At 46.8% G+C, this 19058-nt stretch overlaps 1 protein-coding gene across 1 annotated transcript; it reads right to left on the bottom strand.

Moving 5' to 3' along the window:
* Positions 1–1164: 1164 nt before the first annotated feature.
* LOC148833241 (scavenger receptor cysteine-rich domain-containing protein DMBT1-like) lies at positions 1165–18989 on the bottom strand. The gene is made up of 15 exons (XM_088917912.1): positions 18953–18989; positions 18688–18714; positions 17491–17553; positions 15358–15675; positions 13363–13683; positions 12101–12418; positions 9978–10301; positions 9047–9073; positions 7129–7449; positions 6340–6366; positions 5143–5169; positions 4150–4470; positions 3335–3361; positions 1633–1695; positions 1165–1232 (listed from the first exon to the last, which is right to left on the bottom strand). Exons 1-15 carry the CDS (start codon positions 18987–18989, stop codon positions 1165–1167), a joined length of 2289 nt encoding a protein of 762 aa, XP_088774038.1.
* Positions 18990–19058: the final 69 nt, after the last annotated feature.

Here is a 19058-nt window from a genome sequence, read left to right as displayed (position 1 = left end):
AAGGTAGAAAAATGTCATGACAAGCAGATATAGAAAATGTCTTTTCATGTAGAGAAGGGAGTGAAAATCTTACCTGTAGTTCCCCAGAACTCAGCTGCACCTGCAATACAATAACACTGTGAATCCCAGTGGACAGGCCAGTTCAGACAACTGCTGGTCTGCTGTGTCTCAACAAGAAACAGTCTGACAGATGACTCTGGAGCTGAACACAGGAGATCTCAGGAAACGCCAATACAAGACTAATCTGTTGGCTCCCTGATTGGTGAATTGTGTGTTTTCAGGTACATGAAGCTGATCTGATCACTGATACTGACCAGTCAGGCTCTATTGCTGTCTGTACAGAAGGACAGAGAGTATCTTCTCACACCATGAGAGAGATCACCAACGGGTCACAGGATCAGCAGCCCTGTTGTAGACCACGGTGTGTTTGAAATTCTCCAGGGGGCTGAAGACACGTCTGGAGTTTCTTTAGAAATAATGAGCAGCACAGAGCCACAGGTGTCCTCTAGTAGGATCTATGAACTATGATCTGTGAACCATGAACTACATTCTGACACCAGCAGACAACTCACAACTGATGGGCAGGCTGCTGCTCAGTCTTGACATGAATTTCTTTCTACACCAGATTCAGTGACTTCATGTCACAAGCCTGAGGGCTGATGGAGACTGTGAGAGAATCAGATGGGTACCGAGGGCTTCGTTGTGGATAGACCAAGTCAGAAGGATATCTAATAAACGACAGCTACCGCCATGACTGACCAAGCCCCTTTTATATCAATCTAAACCCCAAATAAACCCCCCAGGGCTGTGTACTCAGCCCACTCCTGTTCACGCTGATGACTCATGACTGCACTGCTAAGCACATTGCAAATGACATCATCAAGTTTGCTGATGACATGACAGTGGTGGGCCTCATTAGGAACAACGATGAGGCACCATACAGAGAGGAGGTGGAGCAACTAGTGGACTGCTGCCTAAACAACAATCTGTCTCTGAATGACAAAAGAGATGATAATTGACTTCAGGAGGGCCCGCGCTGATCACTCTCTACTGCACATGAACAGCTCCTCTGTGGAGACAGCTTCCACACAGATTCTACATAATTGAAAGTTCATCACCCTGTGTGTCTCTTTACACCAAGAAGAGGTGCTTTGGCAGCCTCTGCTAGAAGTTCTGCTGTAACACCAGCCCCATCTTAGGCTGCTCTGCCACAGTGTCTATACCTGTAATTGCTAAGAAGAGCGACACCCTTGTGAAGACCACACTGGGTTTAAGTCTTACAGTAGACTAAAGACACAAAGGAACCGGTTCCATAAGACTCAGCCACACTGTCAGAATCAGCCTCAGCTTGTTCTACATGTTCCACACTCACAGCAGATCCCTTGTGTCTCAAACACAGCACCACAAAACCTGCACACTGAGAAACAACAGAGGCTCCATCTACACCAGGCTTCTAAACTGACTCCCACTGATGTTACTGGCTCTGTAATGAAGAGGATCTGACAGAGAGCTCTGCTGCCACATCCCAGTTCAGCAGTGGACATAACAACAGTTCTCATGTGCTTCTGGTAGAAAAGGTGACCTTGTGAGGGACAATAAACACAATCTAGAAAACAACCAGGTAAAACTCACCTTCAGCAGAGGGAGTGTCTGAAGAGGGAGCAGTGAATTCTGTTGTCTGGACCGTGTCTGTTGCTGTGGAAATCAGACACAGTCAGTAAGATACAGACTCACACAGGCAGCGGGTTGTATGATTTCAATCACATCATAGTCATGTCACAACACTTCAGCTATTTAAGGCTGCTGAGGAGTCGCTCATTTCTGAGCCATCAAGCTGCACCTGTGATCTGCACAGCGGTGAGTCAGAAGCAGACATGATGGCACATTTCAGGTCCCACACATTGCACTGACACTGAGGCAGAGCCACACAAACACAGGGACACAAGCAGCAAGAAGGACAAACACTGGGGCCCTCAAGGTCACAACACTGACAATCATCCGTTATCCAGCACTGAGAGGACGCAAGCAGGACAACAGCCTGTACACACTCTATAGGACTCCAGCACATCGCAGGGCGCTCACACACAGTCTATACACACTCTATAGGACTCCAGCCCATCGCAGAGCGCTCACACACAGTCTATACACACTCTATAGGACTCCAGCCCATCGCAGGGCGCTCACACACAGTCTATACACACTCTATAGGACTCCAGCCCATCGCAGGGCGCTCACACACAGTCTATACACACTCTATAGGACTCCAGCCCATCACAGGGTGCTCACACACAGTCTATACACACTCTATAGGACTCCAGCCCATCACAGGGCGCTCACACACAGTCTATACACACTCTATAGGACTCCAGCCCATCACAGGGCGCTCACACACAGTCTATACACACTCTATAGGACTCCAGCCCATCGCAGAGTGCTCACACACAATCTATACACACTCATGAACTGAGGATACAATGGAGGCCATGCAGACTCCACACGCTGGGCGTCTGTGTCTGGAATTGAACCCGGGACCCAAGACCAGTGAAGCAGCACTCCTAACTGACCCACGGCTGTGCTGCCCAGACTGATTCCACTGGGACGATTTGCTGTTTGGTCAGAAGATACGTACCTGCAGTCTGCCAGAGATCTGGGATTTCTGAAAGGGAAAAGGATTGATTTAATAATTACAGGATAATAAACACCATGGATACAATCTGTGTAATAGAGACAGTCTCTGTGTGTAGAACATGAATACTGTTTCTGTTGATGAAGGACAATAATGTTTAAAAGACTGAACATGTCCTGGAGGCTCTTTCTGCTGACTGCAGTGGCTCCAGACTCCCACACAGTCATCTAGGCAGAAGGCAGTATGAAAGGTGCTCCTGCTGTCAGACTCAGCTCCGAGTCGACCCTCCTGTAGCTCTCTGCCATCACCATCAGCAGAGCTTCCAGTGGGCTCTGAGAGAGCTCTCTCTCCTATAAGGACAGTGCTCTGGGCTCTCAGGTGTCTCACCCAGCCGAGTGCTGGCTGAGCTCTCTGATCCACATCTTGTGGGCTCGGGGAGAGAAAGGTGGACAGATCTGAACTGTACATGACTGCTCCTGCACAAGGGCTTCAGATGAGAGAACAAGCACCTCCTGTTGCTTCTGTGACAGACTACAGCTGCTCCAGTCTGAAACTGCTCAAGCTGCTGTGCTGTGAGAATCGACATCCTTTACTTTCTAACATGAATATTGCTGATTCTCAAACTGACTTGAAACAAGGTAGAAAAATGTCATGACAAGCAGATATAGAAAATGTCTTTTCATATAGAGAAGGGAGTGAAAATCTTACCTGTAGTTCCCCAGAACTCAGCTGCACCTGCAATACAATAACACTGTGAATCCCAGTGGACAGGCCAGTTCAGGCAAACTGCTTGTCTGCTGTGTCTCAACAAGAAACAGTCTGACAGATGACTCTGGAGCTGAACACAGGAGATCTCAGGAAACGCCAATACAAGACTAATCTGTTGGCTCCCTGATTGGTGAATTGTGTGTTTTCAGGTACATGAAGCTGATCTGATCACTGATACTGACCAGTCTGGCTCTATTGCTGTCTGTACAGAAGGACAGAGAGAATCTTCTCACTCCATGAGAGAGATCACCAACGGGTCACAGGATCAGCAGCCCTGTTGTAGACCATGGTGTGTTTGAAATTCTCCAGAGGGCTGAAGACACGTCTGGAGTTTCTTTAGAAATAATGAGCAGCACAGGGCCACAGGTGTCCTCTAGTAGGATCTATGAACTATCATCTGTGAACCATGAACTACATTCTGACACCAGCAGACAACTCACAACTGATGGGCAAGCTGCTGCTCAGTCTTGACATGAATTTCTTTCTACACCAGATTCAGTGACTTCATGTCACAAGCCTGAGGGCTGATGGAGACTGTGAGTGAATCAGACTCATATCAAGGCCTTCGCTGTGGATAGACTTGTAGTTTTGTCCAGTAGTTATAGAATGTCTTGATGAATGGAGTATGTATTGGAACAATTGGAATGGAAATAAATGAGTCACATGTGTTAACATGGAAGTGAGATTTTTTGTATATTTCCAGTATGGAGAAAATATAAACACAGACTTTAAAGAGCCAACTGACATCACTCTACCTGAACAGTCGACTCCTGCGTCTTCATAATGACCACAGTCGTGATTTCCCAGACCCCTTGATGTACAGCTCAGCAGTGTGGACTCATTCCCTCTACAGCGGACATCATCCAGAAGAATGGAGCCACTTCCTGCTCCAAACCTGAGACTTCCTAGAGCTACAGGAGCTCCAGTCTCCCCGCAGCCCACCTCCCTGCAGACAACCTGAGCATCAGACTGGTCCCAGTCATCATCACACACTGTCCCCCACTGACCGCGGTGGTACACCTCCACTCTCCCAGAGCAGTTATTGGGTCCGTTGACCAGTCGGACTCTCCTGCTGCCTGTGGAATAAGACAGGAGGAAAATTCTTACACCGTGGGACAGACATCTGTGGAAGATTCTACCTTAGATGAGGTTTTCCTTTAAATCTGCACACTCTGCAAAAACTCCATGTTGACAGCTCAAGCTAATGCAGAAGGCTTTACTACACAATTTGTAGTTGTTTCAACAAAGAAATGAGCATTTAGATAAATTCCATACACCACTATGACTGACCAAGGCCTTTAAATACCAATCAAAATCCCAAATTAACAAAGTGCCCTAACAACTTCCACGCAGATTCTACATAATTGAAAGTTCATCACCCTGTGTGTCTCTTTACACCAAGAAGAGGTGCTTTGGTAGCCTCTGTTAAAGTTCTGCTGTAATACCAGCCCCTTCATAGGCTGCTCTGCCACAGTGTATAAAATTTCTAAGAAGAACTACAACCTTGTGGAGAGCACACTGGGTTTAATTCCTACAGTAGACTAAAGACACAAAGGAACCGGTTCCATAAGACTCAGCCACACTGTCAGAATCAGCCTCAGCTTGTTCTACACTCACAGCAGTATCCCTATGTCTCAAACACAGCACTACATAAACTGCACACTGAGAAACAACAGAGGCTCCATCTACACCAGGCTTCTAAACTGTTTCTACTGGGACAATTTGCTGTGAGGCCTGAAGATACGTACCTGCAGTCTGCCAGACATCTGGGATTCCTGAAAGGGGAAAAGGCATGAAGGGATAATTACAATTTAATACACACTAATGATACAATATGAGTAACACAGATGGTCTCGAGGTGTGGAGTGTGAATACTGTTGCTGCCAAAGAAGGACACCAATGTTAGCATTATTACAACTATACAACACTGAACAGGTTAACTGGGTTCCTGGAAAATCGTCCATGGTGTCGGTGTGTGTGATTATGTCTGGTGTGATTGCGTGTGTCTGTTTCTGGTGTGAGTTTGATTATCCAGTGTGAGTGAGTGTCTGTGTGTGGTGTGAGTGTTACTGTCGGTGTATGGTGTGAGTGTGTTTGTCTGTCTCAGTGAAACAACAATATGTGTAATATAAGGAACAAGTAATGGGTTTATTCCATGCTGAAAAGAGAAGAAAGAAAACACAAGGTTTCGGCCGTGGAGCCTTCTTCAGGTGTGAGGAAGACAGGGCAGTAAGCAAAGGTAATGTAGCAGGAGAACAAGACCTGGGAGAGAGGAGGAGCGAGAGGCGGGAGCAGGGGACAGAAAGAGAGGCCAGTCAGGAGGTGTGAAGTCAGGATAGTGAAGAAAGGTGTGAAAGAAAAACCTCCAATGAATGGAGAAAGAAAATTTAGAAGAACAGTAGTCTGTCGTTAAGAGAAGGGGGAAGCTGTGATCCTAGCTGCAGGATAATTTTGGTTTCTGTAGTGTTTCTGATGTACGAGTTTGGAAAACCGTCTTTGAGAACACAGACGGAGAGATTAGAGTGGTCGTGGCCGTCAGAGGTGAAATGGGAAACAATGGGCTTGGAGAGATCTTTAATCTTCACAGCCCTGACGTGTTCTCTGAAGCGGTCTCCGAGTCTCCTTTCTGTTTCCCCAATGTAGATGGCTGGGGCATTTACTGCAAGAGATCCAGTAAATAAAGTTGCTGGAGGTACAAGATGCCATCTGGGTGATCTGGAATTGTCCTGAGGGACCTTGAATGAGTGTGATGTGTACTATGACACATATTATATATGTGTAATATAGACAGTCTCTGTGTGTAGAAGATGAATACTGCTGGTGTCAATGGATGACAACATGAATATTGCTGATTATCAAACTGACTTGAAACAAGGTAGAAAAATGTAATGACATGCAGATATAGAAAATGTCTTTTCATATAGAAAAGGGAGTGAAAATCTTACCTGTAGTTCCCCAGAAATCAACTGCACCTGCAATACAATAACACTGTGAATCCCAGTGGACAGGCCAGTTCAGGTAAACTGCTGGTCTGCTGTGTCTCAACAAGAAACAGTCTGACAGATGACTCTGGATCTGAACACAGGAGATCTCAGGAAATGCCAATACAAGACTAATCTGTTGGCTCCCTGATTGGTGAATTGTGTGTTTTCAGGTACATGAAGCTGATCTGATCACTGATACTGACAAGTCAGGTTCTACTGCTGTCTGTACAGAAGGACAGAGAGAATCTTCTCACACATGAAAGAGATCACCAATGGGTCAGAGGATCAGCAGCCCTGTTGTAGACCACAGTGTTTTTGAAATTCTCCAGAGGGCCGAAGACACGTCTGGAGTTTCTTTATAAATAATGAGCAGCACAGAACCACAGGTGTCCTCTAGTAGGATCTATGAACTATGATGTGTGAACCATGAACTACATTCTGACACCAGCAGACAACTCACAACTGATGGGCAAGCTGCTGCTCAGTCTTGACATGAATTTCTTTCTACACCAGATTCAGTGACTTCATGTCACACTGGGACACAAGCCTGAGGGCTGATGGAGACTGTGAGTGAATCAGACACATAAAGAGGCCTTCGCTGTGGACAGACTTGTAGTTATGTCCTGATCAAGAGAGTATTATGGGAGCTATTGATTTCTCATTTATTAACATGGAATTTCACATTTTGTACATTTCCTGAATGAAAAAATATAAATACACACTCAAAAGGGAAGTCTGAAAACACTCTACCTGAACAGTCAACTCCTGCGTCTTCAGAATGACCACAGTTATGATTTTCTAGACCCCTTGTTGTACAGCTCAGCAGTGTGGACTCATTCCCTCTACAGTGGACATCATCCAGAAGAATGGGGCCACTTCCTTCTCCAAACAAGGCTCGTCTTAAAGCTACAGGAGCTCCAGCCTCCCCACAGCCCACCTCCCTGCAGACAACCTGAGCATCAGACTGGCCCCAGTCATCATCACACACTGTCCCCCACTGACCACGGTGGTACACCTCCACTCTCCCAGAGCAGTTATTGAGTCCGTTGACCAGTCGGACTCTCCTGCTGCCTGTGGAATAAGACAGGAGAGATAGCTTGCACATCATGAGAGAGACATCTGTGACAGGCTCTACTCTAGGTTAGGTAGCTCCTTGAATCTGCACACATGAAACCTCCATGATGACAGTTGAAGCAACTGCAGAAGGCTTTGTAAGTGTTCGATCAAAGAAAAAGAGCACTCTATTGAATCCTAAACACCTCTACGCCTGAGCAAGCCCTTCATATACAAATCAAAACCCTGAATAAAAACATATGGCAAACTGCACTAACAACTTCAATGAATACTCTAGTTTAGTAAAAGATTATCTCCCAATGTGTCTCTTTACAACAAGAAGGGGTGCTTTGGCGGCCTCTACTGGCACTTCTGCTATAATTGCAGCACCTTCTTAGTCTGCCCTCCTGTAGTGTCTTTAATTGCAAACTGAGTTACACTCGTGTACAGACCACACTGGGTTTAAGTTGTTCAGCAGACTTAAGACAGAAGGGAACCCGATCTGAAAGATTCACTCACAGTCAAAGTCTCAGCTTGTTCTACATGTTCTATAGTCAGAGCACACAGCTACTCCATGCCTCAAACACACCAGTACAAAGATTGCACACTGAGAGAAGACAGAGGCTCAATCCACACTAGTGTGATAAACTGCATCCTGCTGATATTAACGGCTCTATACTAAGCTTAGTGCAGAGGTTCTGTTAGAGAGCTCTGCTGCCACAATCCCAGTGACAAACAGCTCTGTGACAATGAAACTTTTACTCAGGAGCAGAATCAACCACATGTGTCATGTGATTATGGCAGAAAAGGTAGTGGTGACTTTATAAAGAGTGTGTCCCAGTCTGCAATTGAACCCAGGACCAAGGCCAAGAGCAGTCACAGATTGCTGGAAGCACTGAAGAAACTTACTTGCAGTCTGCCAGTCAACTGGGTATCCAGACAGTTGAAAAAGTATGAAGGGATAATTACTATTTAATACACACCAATGATAAATTAAGTGTAATAGCGACAGTCTCTGTGTGTAGAACATGAATACTGTTGCTGTTGATGAAGGACAATAATGTTTAAAAGACTGAACATGTCCTGGAGGCTCTTTCTGCTGACTGCAGTGGCTCCAGACTCCCACACAGTCATCTAGGCAGAAGGCAGTATGAAAGGTGCTCCAGCTGTCAGACTCAGCTCCGAGTCGACCCTCCTGTAGCTCTCTGCCATCACCATCAGCAGAGCTTCCAGTGGGCTCTGAGAGAGCTCTCTCTCCTACAAGGACAGTGCTCTGGGCTCTCAGGTGTCTCACCCAGCCGAGTGCTGGCTGAGCTCTCTGATCCACATCTTGTGGGCTCGGGGAGAGAAAGGTGGACAGATCTGAACTGTACATGACTGCTCCTGCACAAGGGCTTCAGATGAGAGAACAAGCACCTGCTGTTGCTTCTGTGACAGACTACAGCTGCTCCAGTCTGAAACTGCTCAAGCTGCTGTGCTGTGAGAATCGACATCCTTTACTTTCTAACATGAATATTGCTGATTCTCAAACTGACTTGAAGCAAGGTAGAAAAATGTCATGACAAGCGGATATAGAATATATCTTTTCATATAGAGAAGGGAGTGAAAATCTTACCTGTAGTTCCCCAGAAATCAACTGCACCTGCAATACAATAACACTGTGAATCCCAGTGGACAGGTCAGTTCAGGTAAACTGCTGGTCTGCTGTGTCTCAACAAGAAACAGTCTGACAGATGACTCTGGAGCTGAACACAGGAGATCTCAGGAAACGCCAATACAAGACTAATCTGTTGGCTCCCTGATTGGTGAATTGTGTGTTTTCAGGTACATGAAGCTGATCTGATCACTGATATTGACCAGTCAGGCTCTATTGCTGTCTGTACAGAAGGACAGAGAGAATCTTCTCACACCATGAGAGAGATCACCAACGGGTCAGAGGATCAGCAGCCCTGTTGTAGACCACGGTGTGTTTGAAATTCTCCAGAGGGCTGAAGACACGTCTGGAGTTTCTTTAGAAATAATGAGCAGCACAGGGCCACAGGTGTCCTCTAGTAGGATCTATGAACTATGATGTGTGAACCATGAACTACATTCTGACACCAGCAGACAACTCACAACTGATGGGCAAGCTGCTGCTCAGTCTTGACATGAATTTCTTTCTGCACCAGATTCAGTGACTTCATGTCACACTGGGACACAAGCCTGAGGGCTGATGGAGACTGTGAGTGAATCAGACTCATATTGAGGCCTTCTCTGTGGATAGACTTGTACTTATGTCCAGCTGAATGGAGTAAGAATGGGAATAAATGGAATGGAAAAAAAATGAGTTATCGCATTTCTTAACATGGAAGTGAACTTTTGTTTACATTTCCAGAACGGAAACAATATAAACACACTTGAGAGAGCAGTCTGATAACACTGTCCTGATTAATGTAGTATTAAGGGAGCTCCTATCATCTCATCGTTTAACATTGAGGTTAGCATTTGTGTACAGTTCCTGACTGTAAAAAAAATACACTTGAAGGAGCAGTCTAAAATTACTCTACCTGAACAGTCGACTCCTGCAGCTTCAATATGAAGACAGTTGTGGTTTCCCAGACCCCTTGATGTACAGCTCATCAGTGTGGGCTCATTCCCTCTACAGTGGACATCATCCAGAAGAATGGGGCCACTTCCTGCTCCAAACCTCGTACTTCTTAAAGCTACAGGAACTCCAGCCTCCCCACAGCCCACCTCTCTGCAGACAACCTGAGCATCAGACTGGTCCCAGTCATGATCACACACTGACCCCCACTGACCGCGGTGGTACACCTCCACTCTCCCAGAGCAGTTATTGTGTCCTTTGACTAGTCGGACTCTTCCGCTGTTATCTGTGGATTAGGACAAGATTTATATTCTTAGACCATGAGAGAGACATCTGTGACAGGCTCTACTCTAGGTCAGGTAGCTCCTTGAATCTGCACACATGAAACCTCCATGATGACAGTTGAAGCAACTGCAGATGGCTTTGCAGCAGCCTTTGTAAGTGTTCGATCAAAGAAAAAGAGCACTCTATTGAATCCTAAACACCTCTATGACTGAGCAAGCCCTTCATATACAAATCAAAACCCTGAATAAAAACATATGGCACACTGCACTAACAACTTCAATGAATACTCTAGTTACAGTAAATAAAAGATTATCTCCCAGTGTGTCTCTTTACAACAAGAAGAGGTGCTTTGGCGGCCTCTGCTGGCACTTCTGCTGTAAGTACAGCACCTTCTTAGTCTGCCCTCCTGTAGTGTCTTTAATTGTACAGACCACACTGTCGTGTCTGTTTAATTTGTTCTGCAGACTTAAGACAGAAGAGAACCCGATCTGAAAGATTCACCCATAGTCATAATCAGTTTCAGCTTGTTCTACATGTTCTATAGTCAGAGCACACAGCTACTCCATGCCTCAAACACACCAGTACAAAGATTGCACACTGAGAGAAGACAGAGGCTCAATCCACACTAGTGTGATAAACTGCATCCTGCTGATTTTACCGGCTCAAAACTAATCTTAGTGGAGGGTCTGTTGTGGAGCTCTGTTGCCACACCTCCAGTGGGTTGTGAGAATGAAACTTTTACTCAGGAGGAGAATTAACCACACTTCTTATGGTAAAAAAATAGTGGTGACATCGTACAGAGTGTGCCCCCAGACTTGAACCCATGACCCAAGACAGGTGAAGGAGCTCTCCTAACTGCCTCACAGTTGTTCTGTCCAGATATTTATACTGTGGCAGATTGCTGAAAACACTGAAGAAGTTTTTGCAGTCTGCTGGACAACTGGGTATGCTGACAGTTGAAAGGTATTATTGCATAATTTAAATAGGACATTGAAAAAACAATCTGTGTAATAGAGACAGTCTCTGTGTGTAGGAGATGAATACTGTTGCTGTTGATGAAGGACAATAATGTTTAAAAGACTGAACATGTCCTGGAGGCTCTTTCTGCTGACTGCAGTGGCTCCAGACTCCCACACAGTCATCTAGGCAGAAGGCAGTATGAAAGGTGCTCCAGCTGTCAGACTCAGCTCCGAGTCGACCCTCCTGTAGCTCTCTGCCATCACCATCAGCAGAGCTTCCAGTGGGCTCTGAGAGAGCTCTCTCTCCTACAAGGACAGTGCTCTGGGCTCTCAGGTGTCTCACCCAGCCGAGTGCTGGCTGAGCTCTCTGATCCACATCTTGTGGGCTCGGGGAGAGAAAGGTGGACAGATCTGAACTGTACATGACTGCTCCTGCACAAGGGCTTCAGATGAGAGAACAAGCACCTGCTGTTGCTTCTGTGACAGACTACAGCTGCTCCAGTCTGAAACTGCTCAAGCTGCTGTGTTGTAAGATTTGTTATTCTTTACTTTCTAACATGAATATTGCTGATTTTCAAACTGACTTGAAGCAAGGTAGAAAAATGTAATGACAAGCAGGTATAGAACATGTCTTTTCATATAAAGAAGGGAGAGAACAAAGTCCTTCCCCAGAACTGTGCCTGCTGTACCTACAATACAATAACACTGTGAATCCCAGAGGACAGGCGAGTTCAGGTAAACTGCTGGTCTGCTGTGTCTCAACAAGAAACAGTCTGACAGATGACTCTGGAGCTGAACATCAGATGGTTCCATATATTAAGCAATTTTGACATGATTCTACCTGAACAGTCGACTCCTGCGTCTTCAGAATGAGCACAGTTGTTTTTTCCCAGACCCCTTGTTGTACAGCTCAGCAGTGTGGACTCATTCCCTCTACAGCGGACATTATCCAGAAGAATGGGGCCTCTTCCTTCTCTAAACACGGCACTTCCTAGAGCTACAGGAGTTCCATCCTCCCCACAGCCCACCTCCCTGCAGACAACCTGAGCATCAGACTGGTCCCAGTCATCATCACACACTGTCCCCCACTGACCGCGGTGGTAGACCTCCACTCTCCCAGAGCAGTTGTTGTGTCCATTGACCAATCGGACTCTTCTTCCTGTGGATAATGATAGCAAGGATGTTCTTACACCATGACAGACAAGGACAAACATATAGAGACCAGAGTGCGCTGTAGGAGATTGACAAGACAAGGGAAGTTGATGTGGAGTACTTCCAGTTGAATTAGATTCTCTTTGTTCTGCAGCTTCAGCACACACTCCTGTTTCTCCAGCTGGTCTTTCCAAGCCTCCCCTGTGTCAACACTGGACACTGAGCGACACTGAAAACTTATTCAAGAAACTGCTTGTCTGCTGTGTCTCAACAAGAAACAGTCTGACAGATGACTCTAGAGCTGAACACAGGAGATCTCAGGAAACGCCAATACAAGACTAATCTGTTCGCTCGTTGTCCTGCTGAATTGTGTGTTTTCAGGTACATGAAGCTGATCTGATCACTGATACTGACCAGTCTGGCTCTGCTGCGTCTGTACAGAAGGACAAAGAGGATCTTCTCACACATGAGAGAGATCACCGACGAGTCACAGGATCAGCAGCCCTGTTGTAGACCACGGTGTGTTTGAAATTCTCCAGAGGGCTGAAGACACGTCTGGAGTTTCTTTAGAAATAATGAGCAGCACAGGGCCACAGGTGTCCTCTAGTAGGATCTATGAACTATGATCTGTGAACCATGAACTACATTCTGACACCAGCAGACAACTCACAACTGATGGGCAAGCTGCTGCTCAGTCTTGACATGAATTTCTTTCTGCACCAGATTCAGTGACTTCATGTCACACTGGGACACAAGCCTGAGGGCTGATCGAGACTCTGAGTGAATCAGACTCATACCGAGGCCTTTGCTGTGGATAGACTTGCAGTTATGTCCTGATCAATAGAGTATAATTAGAGCTATTTTTATCTATATATTAATACAGAATTTGTTGTACATTTCCTAAATGTGAAAAACAGAAATACACACAACATAAATCTGGAGAGATTCTACCTGTACAGTCGACTCCTGTGTCTTCAGAATGACCACAGTTGTGATTTCCCAGACCCCTTGATGTACAGCTCAGCAGTGTGGGCTCATTCCCTCTACAGCGGACATCATCCAGAAGAATGGGGCCACTTCCTACTCCAAACCTGGCACTTCCTAGAGCTACAGGAGCTCCAGCCTCCCCACAGCCCACCTCTCTGCAGACAACCTGAGCATCAGACTGGTCCCAGTCATCATCACACACTGTCCCCCACTGACCGCGGTGGTACACCTCCACTCTCCCAGAGCAGCTATTGGTTCCATTGACCAGTCGGACTCCCCTGATGCCTGTGGATGAAGACAGGAGGAAAATTCTTAGAACCAGGAGAGTAACATCATTAATTGGTAAATGAGCATGAGGCATTTAAAGACAATATCCATTTTCTAACTCCTTCTTCCAGTTCAGGGTCAATGGGGAGCCAGAGCCTATCCCAGCAAGCAACAGGTACAAAGCAGAGTATATTGTGGACAAGACAGTAGCCCATCGGAGGGTAGAGACAGAGACACTCACACCAGACACAGACACACACTCACAGCAGGGCCAGTTTTCCCAGAAGATAATTAACCTCCCAGCATGTCTTTGGACGGTAGGAGGAATCGGAAGCAACTGCAGGAAACTCATGCGATCACAGGGAGAACATACAAACTCCACACAAACAGCACTCCAGGTCTGGAATTGAACCCAGGGCCCCAGCACTGCGAGACAGCAATGTTGGCCACTGTGCCAACATGTCGCCTTCAGCAACAACAACATATTGAAAAGTTCAAGGGTTGGTTAAATAGACACAATGCCCTTGCTCAGGAGTACTGATCCAAGCAGACAGCATCTGTATTTCTCTAGGTTGACGTCACTCCCAGGCACCCCTGTACTCCCACTGTCCACTGCGACACCAGTGGTGTCTTCTTCCCACGTGCCCATGAGGCACCAGGTCCAGTCCAGTGGCGCCACTGGGACTGCAGTGCTGAGCTGGAACAGGAGGTGACTCAGCTGCATGCAGACGGGAGGGGAAGGGAGAGGGGTGACAGGGAGTGACTTGCAGGAGGGTGCAGCCTGCAGTCCGAGTGACACCAGCCGGGGCTCTGCTCCGCTCTGCAGGGCTTGTGACTGCGATCACTGTGTGTGTTGTGCTGCTTTTAATCAGTTACAGACCCAGCTGCTGAGTGCGTGCCTCAGTGAGTCGATGCAGCCTGTACCTCTAAGCAGGTACTCTGATACAGGGATATGGGCCTGAATGATCTTCATGAATATTCAGGATTTGGAAAGAACTCCTAAAATGGAAAACCTGAGTAATGGTCAGGGACAGGATTGCTGAAGCAGAAAACAGCTGCCCCCTCAGAAGGTGGATCCTGTTCCTGGAGGAGACTCAGAAGAACGCCGAAAGAGACACAGCAGCCCCTAGGTCACTGCAGCTATTGACGCGCCTTATTCTAGTTCCCACAAGTCTCTGCAGAAGCCTTTCGTCAGAGACAAGCGCTCCCTCGCTCTGCGCAAGAGCTTGGCTGCTGTATCTCTCTGCAAGAGGCACTTCCTCACACACAGGAGCCCAGGCGCAGCAGGGACTGGTCACACGCACGTGCACTGACACAGGGGCTGCTAACACCAGAGGACGTGTCAAGAGAGAAGAAACGTCCTGCACCAGCCCGACAGATCAGACACCAGTAGGATCTGACAATGTTCAGGTGTGGGATGTTCGTGAACTGAAAGGCACGCTCCTGTCGCTGAGAAGATGTGCGGTGCGTTGGTTCTAGGATCCTACTGAGCCACATATTTGCCAGGCACTCAAATTTAACGAAAAGTAAGAAATTGCATTTCTTTGAGCTGATAAAATTCAGTTTTATCAGATAAACAATTTTGAAAAGTTAATATAACTTCATATATAACCTTTTATCAAAAGTTGTACTTGATGTTTTTGATTACCCTGTAAACAAACACACGTGAGCGTGAATCTAGAAACACTCCACCTGAACAGTCGACTCCTGCGTCTTCAGAATGACCACAGTTGTGATTTCCCAGACCCCTTGATGTACAGCTCAGCAGTGTGGACTCATTCCCTCTACAGTAGACATCATCCAGAAGAATGGGGCCACTTCCTGCTCCAAACCTGGCACTTCCTAGAGCTACAGGAGCTCCAGCCTCCCCACAGCCCACCTCCCTGCAGACAACCTGAGCATCAGACTGGTCCCAGTCATCATCACACACTGTCCCCCACTGACCGCGGTGGTAGACCTCCACTCTCCCAGAGCAGTTGTGTCCATCGACGAGTCGGACTCTCCTGCTGCCTGTGGAATAAGACAGGAGGAAAATTCTTACACCGTGAGACAGACATCTGTGAAAGATTCTGGACATTCTGACAGAGAGACCTTAGACAATCCAGATTGGAAACAACATCTCAAGTACCACGATAGTCAACACGGGAACCCCCCAGGGCTGTGTACTCAGCCCACTCCTGTTCACGCTGATGACTCATGACTGCACTGCTAAGCACATTGCAAATGACATCATCAAGTTTGCTGATGACATGACAGTGGTGGGCCTCATTAGGAACAACGATGAGGCACCATACAGAGAGGAGGTGGAGCAACTAGTGGACTGGTGCCTAAACAACAATCTGTCTCTGAATGTTGATAAGACAAAAGAGATGATTATTGACTTCAGGAGGGCCCGCGCTGATCACTCTCTACTGCACATGAACGGCTCCTCTGTGGAGACAGCCAGAAGTACTGTTTCTTGGTGGGCATATCACAGATGACCTCACTTGGACCATGAACACTACCTCCCTAGCTAAAAAAGCACAACAACTTCTCCACTTCCTGCAGCGACTGAGAAGGGCAAACCTTCCCCCTCCCCCGTACTGTCCACATTCTATAGAGGCACAGTACCATCGAGAGCATCTTGACCAGCTGTATCATTGTTGGGTTTTGGAATTGTAAGGTCTCAGACCGCAAGTCCCTGCAACGAATTGTCAATACAGCAGGAAACATCACTGGAGCCTCCCTCCTGTCCATTCAGGACATCTACCACACACGCTGCACACACAAAGCCTCCAGTATTGTGGATGATCCTTCCCACCCCTCCTGCAACCTCTTTGTCCTCCTACCATCTGGTAAAGGGTATCCTAGTATACGGGCCAGCTCCACCAGACTCTGTAACAGCTGTCAGGCCCCTCAACACCCTGGTACCTACTGCACTTCCTCCAAATCTGGAAACTTAGTTCATTTTTGCCTAACTTCAGGCAAACTGTCTGATGTATTCTTTGCACAAATCTTTGCACAGTCCTGTAAGGTAAATTGCACTATGCACATCGCACTTTATTTACCTTGCACCCTGTACCCTGTCAGGAATGTCTACAGTGTATGTGTACATCGTCGATAGCATTGTCTTGTCAGTGTCTTGTCTGTATTTGCACCGTAGACCTAGAGAACGATATCTCGCTCCTCTGTGTACTTCTATATGGCGGGACTGACAAATAAACTTAACATAGTCCTTTAAATCTGCACACTCAGGAAAAACTCCACGTTGACAGTTCAAGCTAGTGCAGAAGGCTTTACTAAAGAATGTGTAGTTGCTAGAACAAAGAAATGAGCATTCAGATATATTCCATACACCACTATGACTGACCAAGTCCTTTAAATACCAATCAAAACCCCAAATTAACAAAGTGCCCTAACAACTTCCACGCAGATTCTACATAATTAAAAGTTCAGCACCCTGTGTGTCTCTTTACACCAAGAAAAGGTGCTTTGGCAGCCTCTGCTAGAAGTTCCACTGTAATACCAGCCCCTTCATAGGCTGCTCTGCCAAGTGTCTATAATTGCTAAGTAGAGTTCCATAATTGCTATATAAGTGTATATAATTGTTAAGAGGCTCCATCTACACCAGGCTTCTAAACTGACTCCCACTCTTGGTATTGACTCTGTAGTGAAGAGGATCTGACAGAGAGCTCTGCTGCCACATCCCCAGTTCACTGTGGGAATGGCACGCTTATTCAGAAGTGGACGTAAATGAGTTCTCATGTGCTTCTGGTAGAAAAGTCAGTGGTGAACATTTTAGGGATATTAAACACAATCTAGAAAAGAACCAGGTGTGAAACTCACCTTCAGCAGAGGGAGTGTCTGAAGAGGGAGCAGTGAATTCTGTTGTTTGGACCGTGTCTGTTGCTGTGGAAATCAGTCACAATCAGTAAAATACAGACTCACACAGGCAGTGGGTTGTATGATTTCAATCGTATCATAGTCATGTCACAACACTTCAGCTACTTAAGGCTGCTGAGGAGTCGCTCATTTCTGAGCCATCAAGATGCACCTGTGATCTGCACAGCGGTGAGTCAGAAGCAGACATGACGGCACATTTCAGGTCCCACACATTGCACTGACACTGAGGCAGAGCCACACAAACACAGGGACACAAGCAGCATGAAGGACAAACACTGGGGCCCTCAAGGTCACAACACTGACAATCATCAGTTATCCAGCACTGAGAGGACGCAAGCAGGACAACAGCCTGTACACACTCTATAGGACTCCAGCCCATCACAGGACACTCACACACAGTCTATACACACTCTATAGGACTCCAGCACATCACAGGGCACTCACACACAGTCTATACACACTCTATAGGACTCAGGCCCATCACAGGGCACTCACACACAATCTATACACACTCTATAGGACTCCAGCCCATCGCAGGGCGCTCACACAGTCTATACACACTCTATAGGACTCCAGCACATCGCAGGGCGCTCACACACAGTCTATACACACTCTATAGGACTCCAGCCCATCGTAGGGCACTCACACACAGTCTATACACACTCTATAGGACTCCAGCCCATCGCAGGGCGCTCACACACGATCTATACACACTCTATAGGACTCCAGCCCATCGCAGGGCGCTCACACACAGTCTATACACACTCTATAGGACTCCAGCCCATCGCAGGGCGCTCACACACAATCTATACACACTCTATAGGACTCCAGCCCATCGCAGGGCGCTCACACACAGTCTATACACACTCTATAGGACTCCAGCCCATCGCAGGGCGCTCACACACAATCTATACACACTATAGGACTCCAGCCCAACACAGGGCGCTCACACATAGTCTATACACACTCATGAACTGAGGAAACAATGGAGGCCATGCAGACTCCACACGCTGGGTGTCTGTGTCTGGAATTGAACCCAGGACCCAAGACCAGTGAAGCAGAACTCCTAAATGACCCATGGCTGTGCTGCCCAGACTGATTCCACTGGGATGATTTGCTGTTTGATCAGAAGATACGTACCTGCAGTCTGCCAGAGATCTGGGATTTCTGAAAGAGAAAACGATTGATTTAATAATTACAGGATAATAAACACCATGGATACAATATTTGTAATAGAGACAGTCTCTGTGTGTAGGAGATGAATACTGTTGCTGTTGATGAAGGACAATAATGTTTAAAAGACTGAACATGTCCTGGAGGCTCTTTCTGCTGACTGCAGTGGCTCCAGACTCCCACACAGTCATCTAGGCAGAAGGCAGTATGAAAGGTGCTCCTGCTGTCAGACTCAGCTCCGAGTCGACCCTCCTGTAGCTCTCTGCCATCACCATCAGCAGAGCTTCCAGTGGGCTCTGAGAGAGCTCTCTCTCCTACAAGGACAGTGCTCTGGGCTC

Source organism: Atractosteus spatula, chromosome 5 (assembly GCF_055471065.1).
Source record: "Atractosteus spatula isolate fAtrSpa1 chromosome 5, fAtrSpa1.hap1, whole genome shotgun sequence".
In the NCBI taxonomy this organism is placed as follows: Eukaryota; Metazoa; Chordata; class Actinopteri; order Semionotiformes; family Lepisosteidae; genus Atractosteus; species Atractosteus spatula.
The sequence above is the reverse complement of the archived record's forward strand: the minus strand, read 5'-3'. Positions and strand labels throughout refer to the sequence as shown.

Coding starts and splice junctions, on each gene's coding strand:
- LOC148833241 (XM_088917912.1), bottom strand. CDS start 18,989: ATGGCAGAGAGCTACAGGAGGGTCGACTCGGAGCTGA. Junction 15,676..17,490: donor AGACACTCCCTCTGCTGAAG/GTGAGTTTCACA, acceptor CTTATTCCACAG/GCAGCAGGAGAGTCCGACTC. Junction 9,074..9,977: donor TGCAGGAGTCGACTGTTCAG/GTAGAGTAATTT, acceptor ATTGTATTGCAG/GTGCAGTTGATTTCTGGGGA.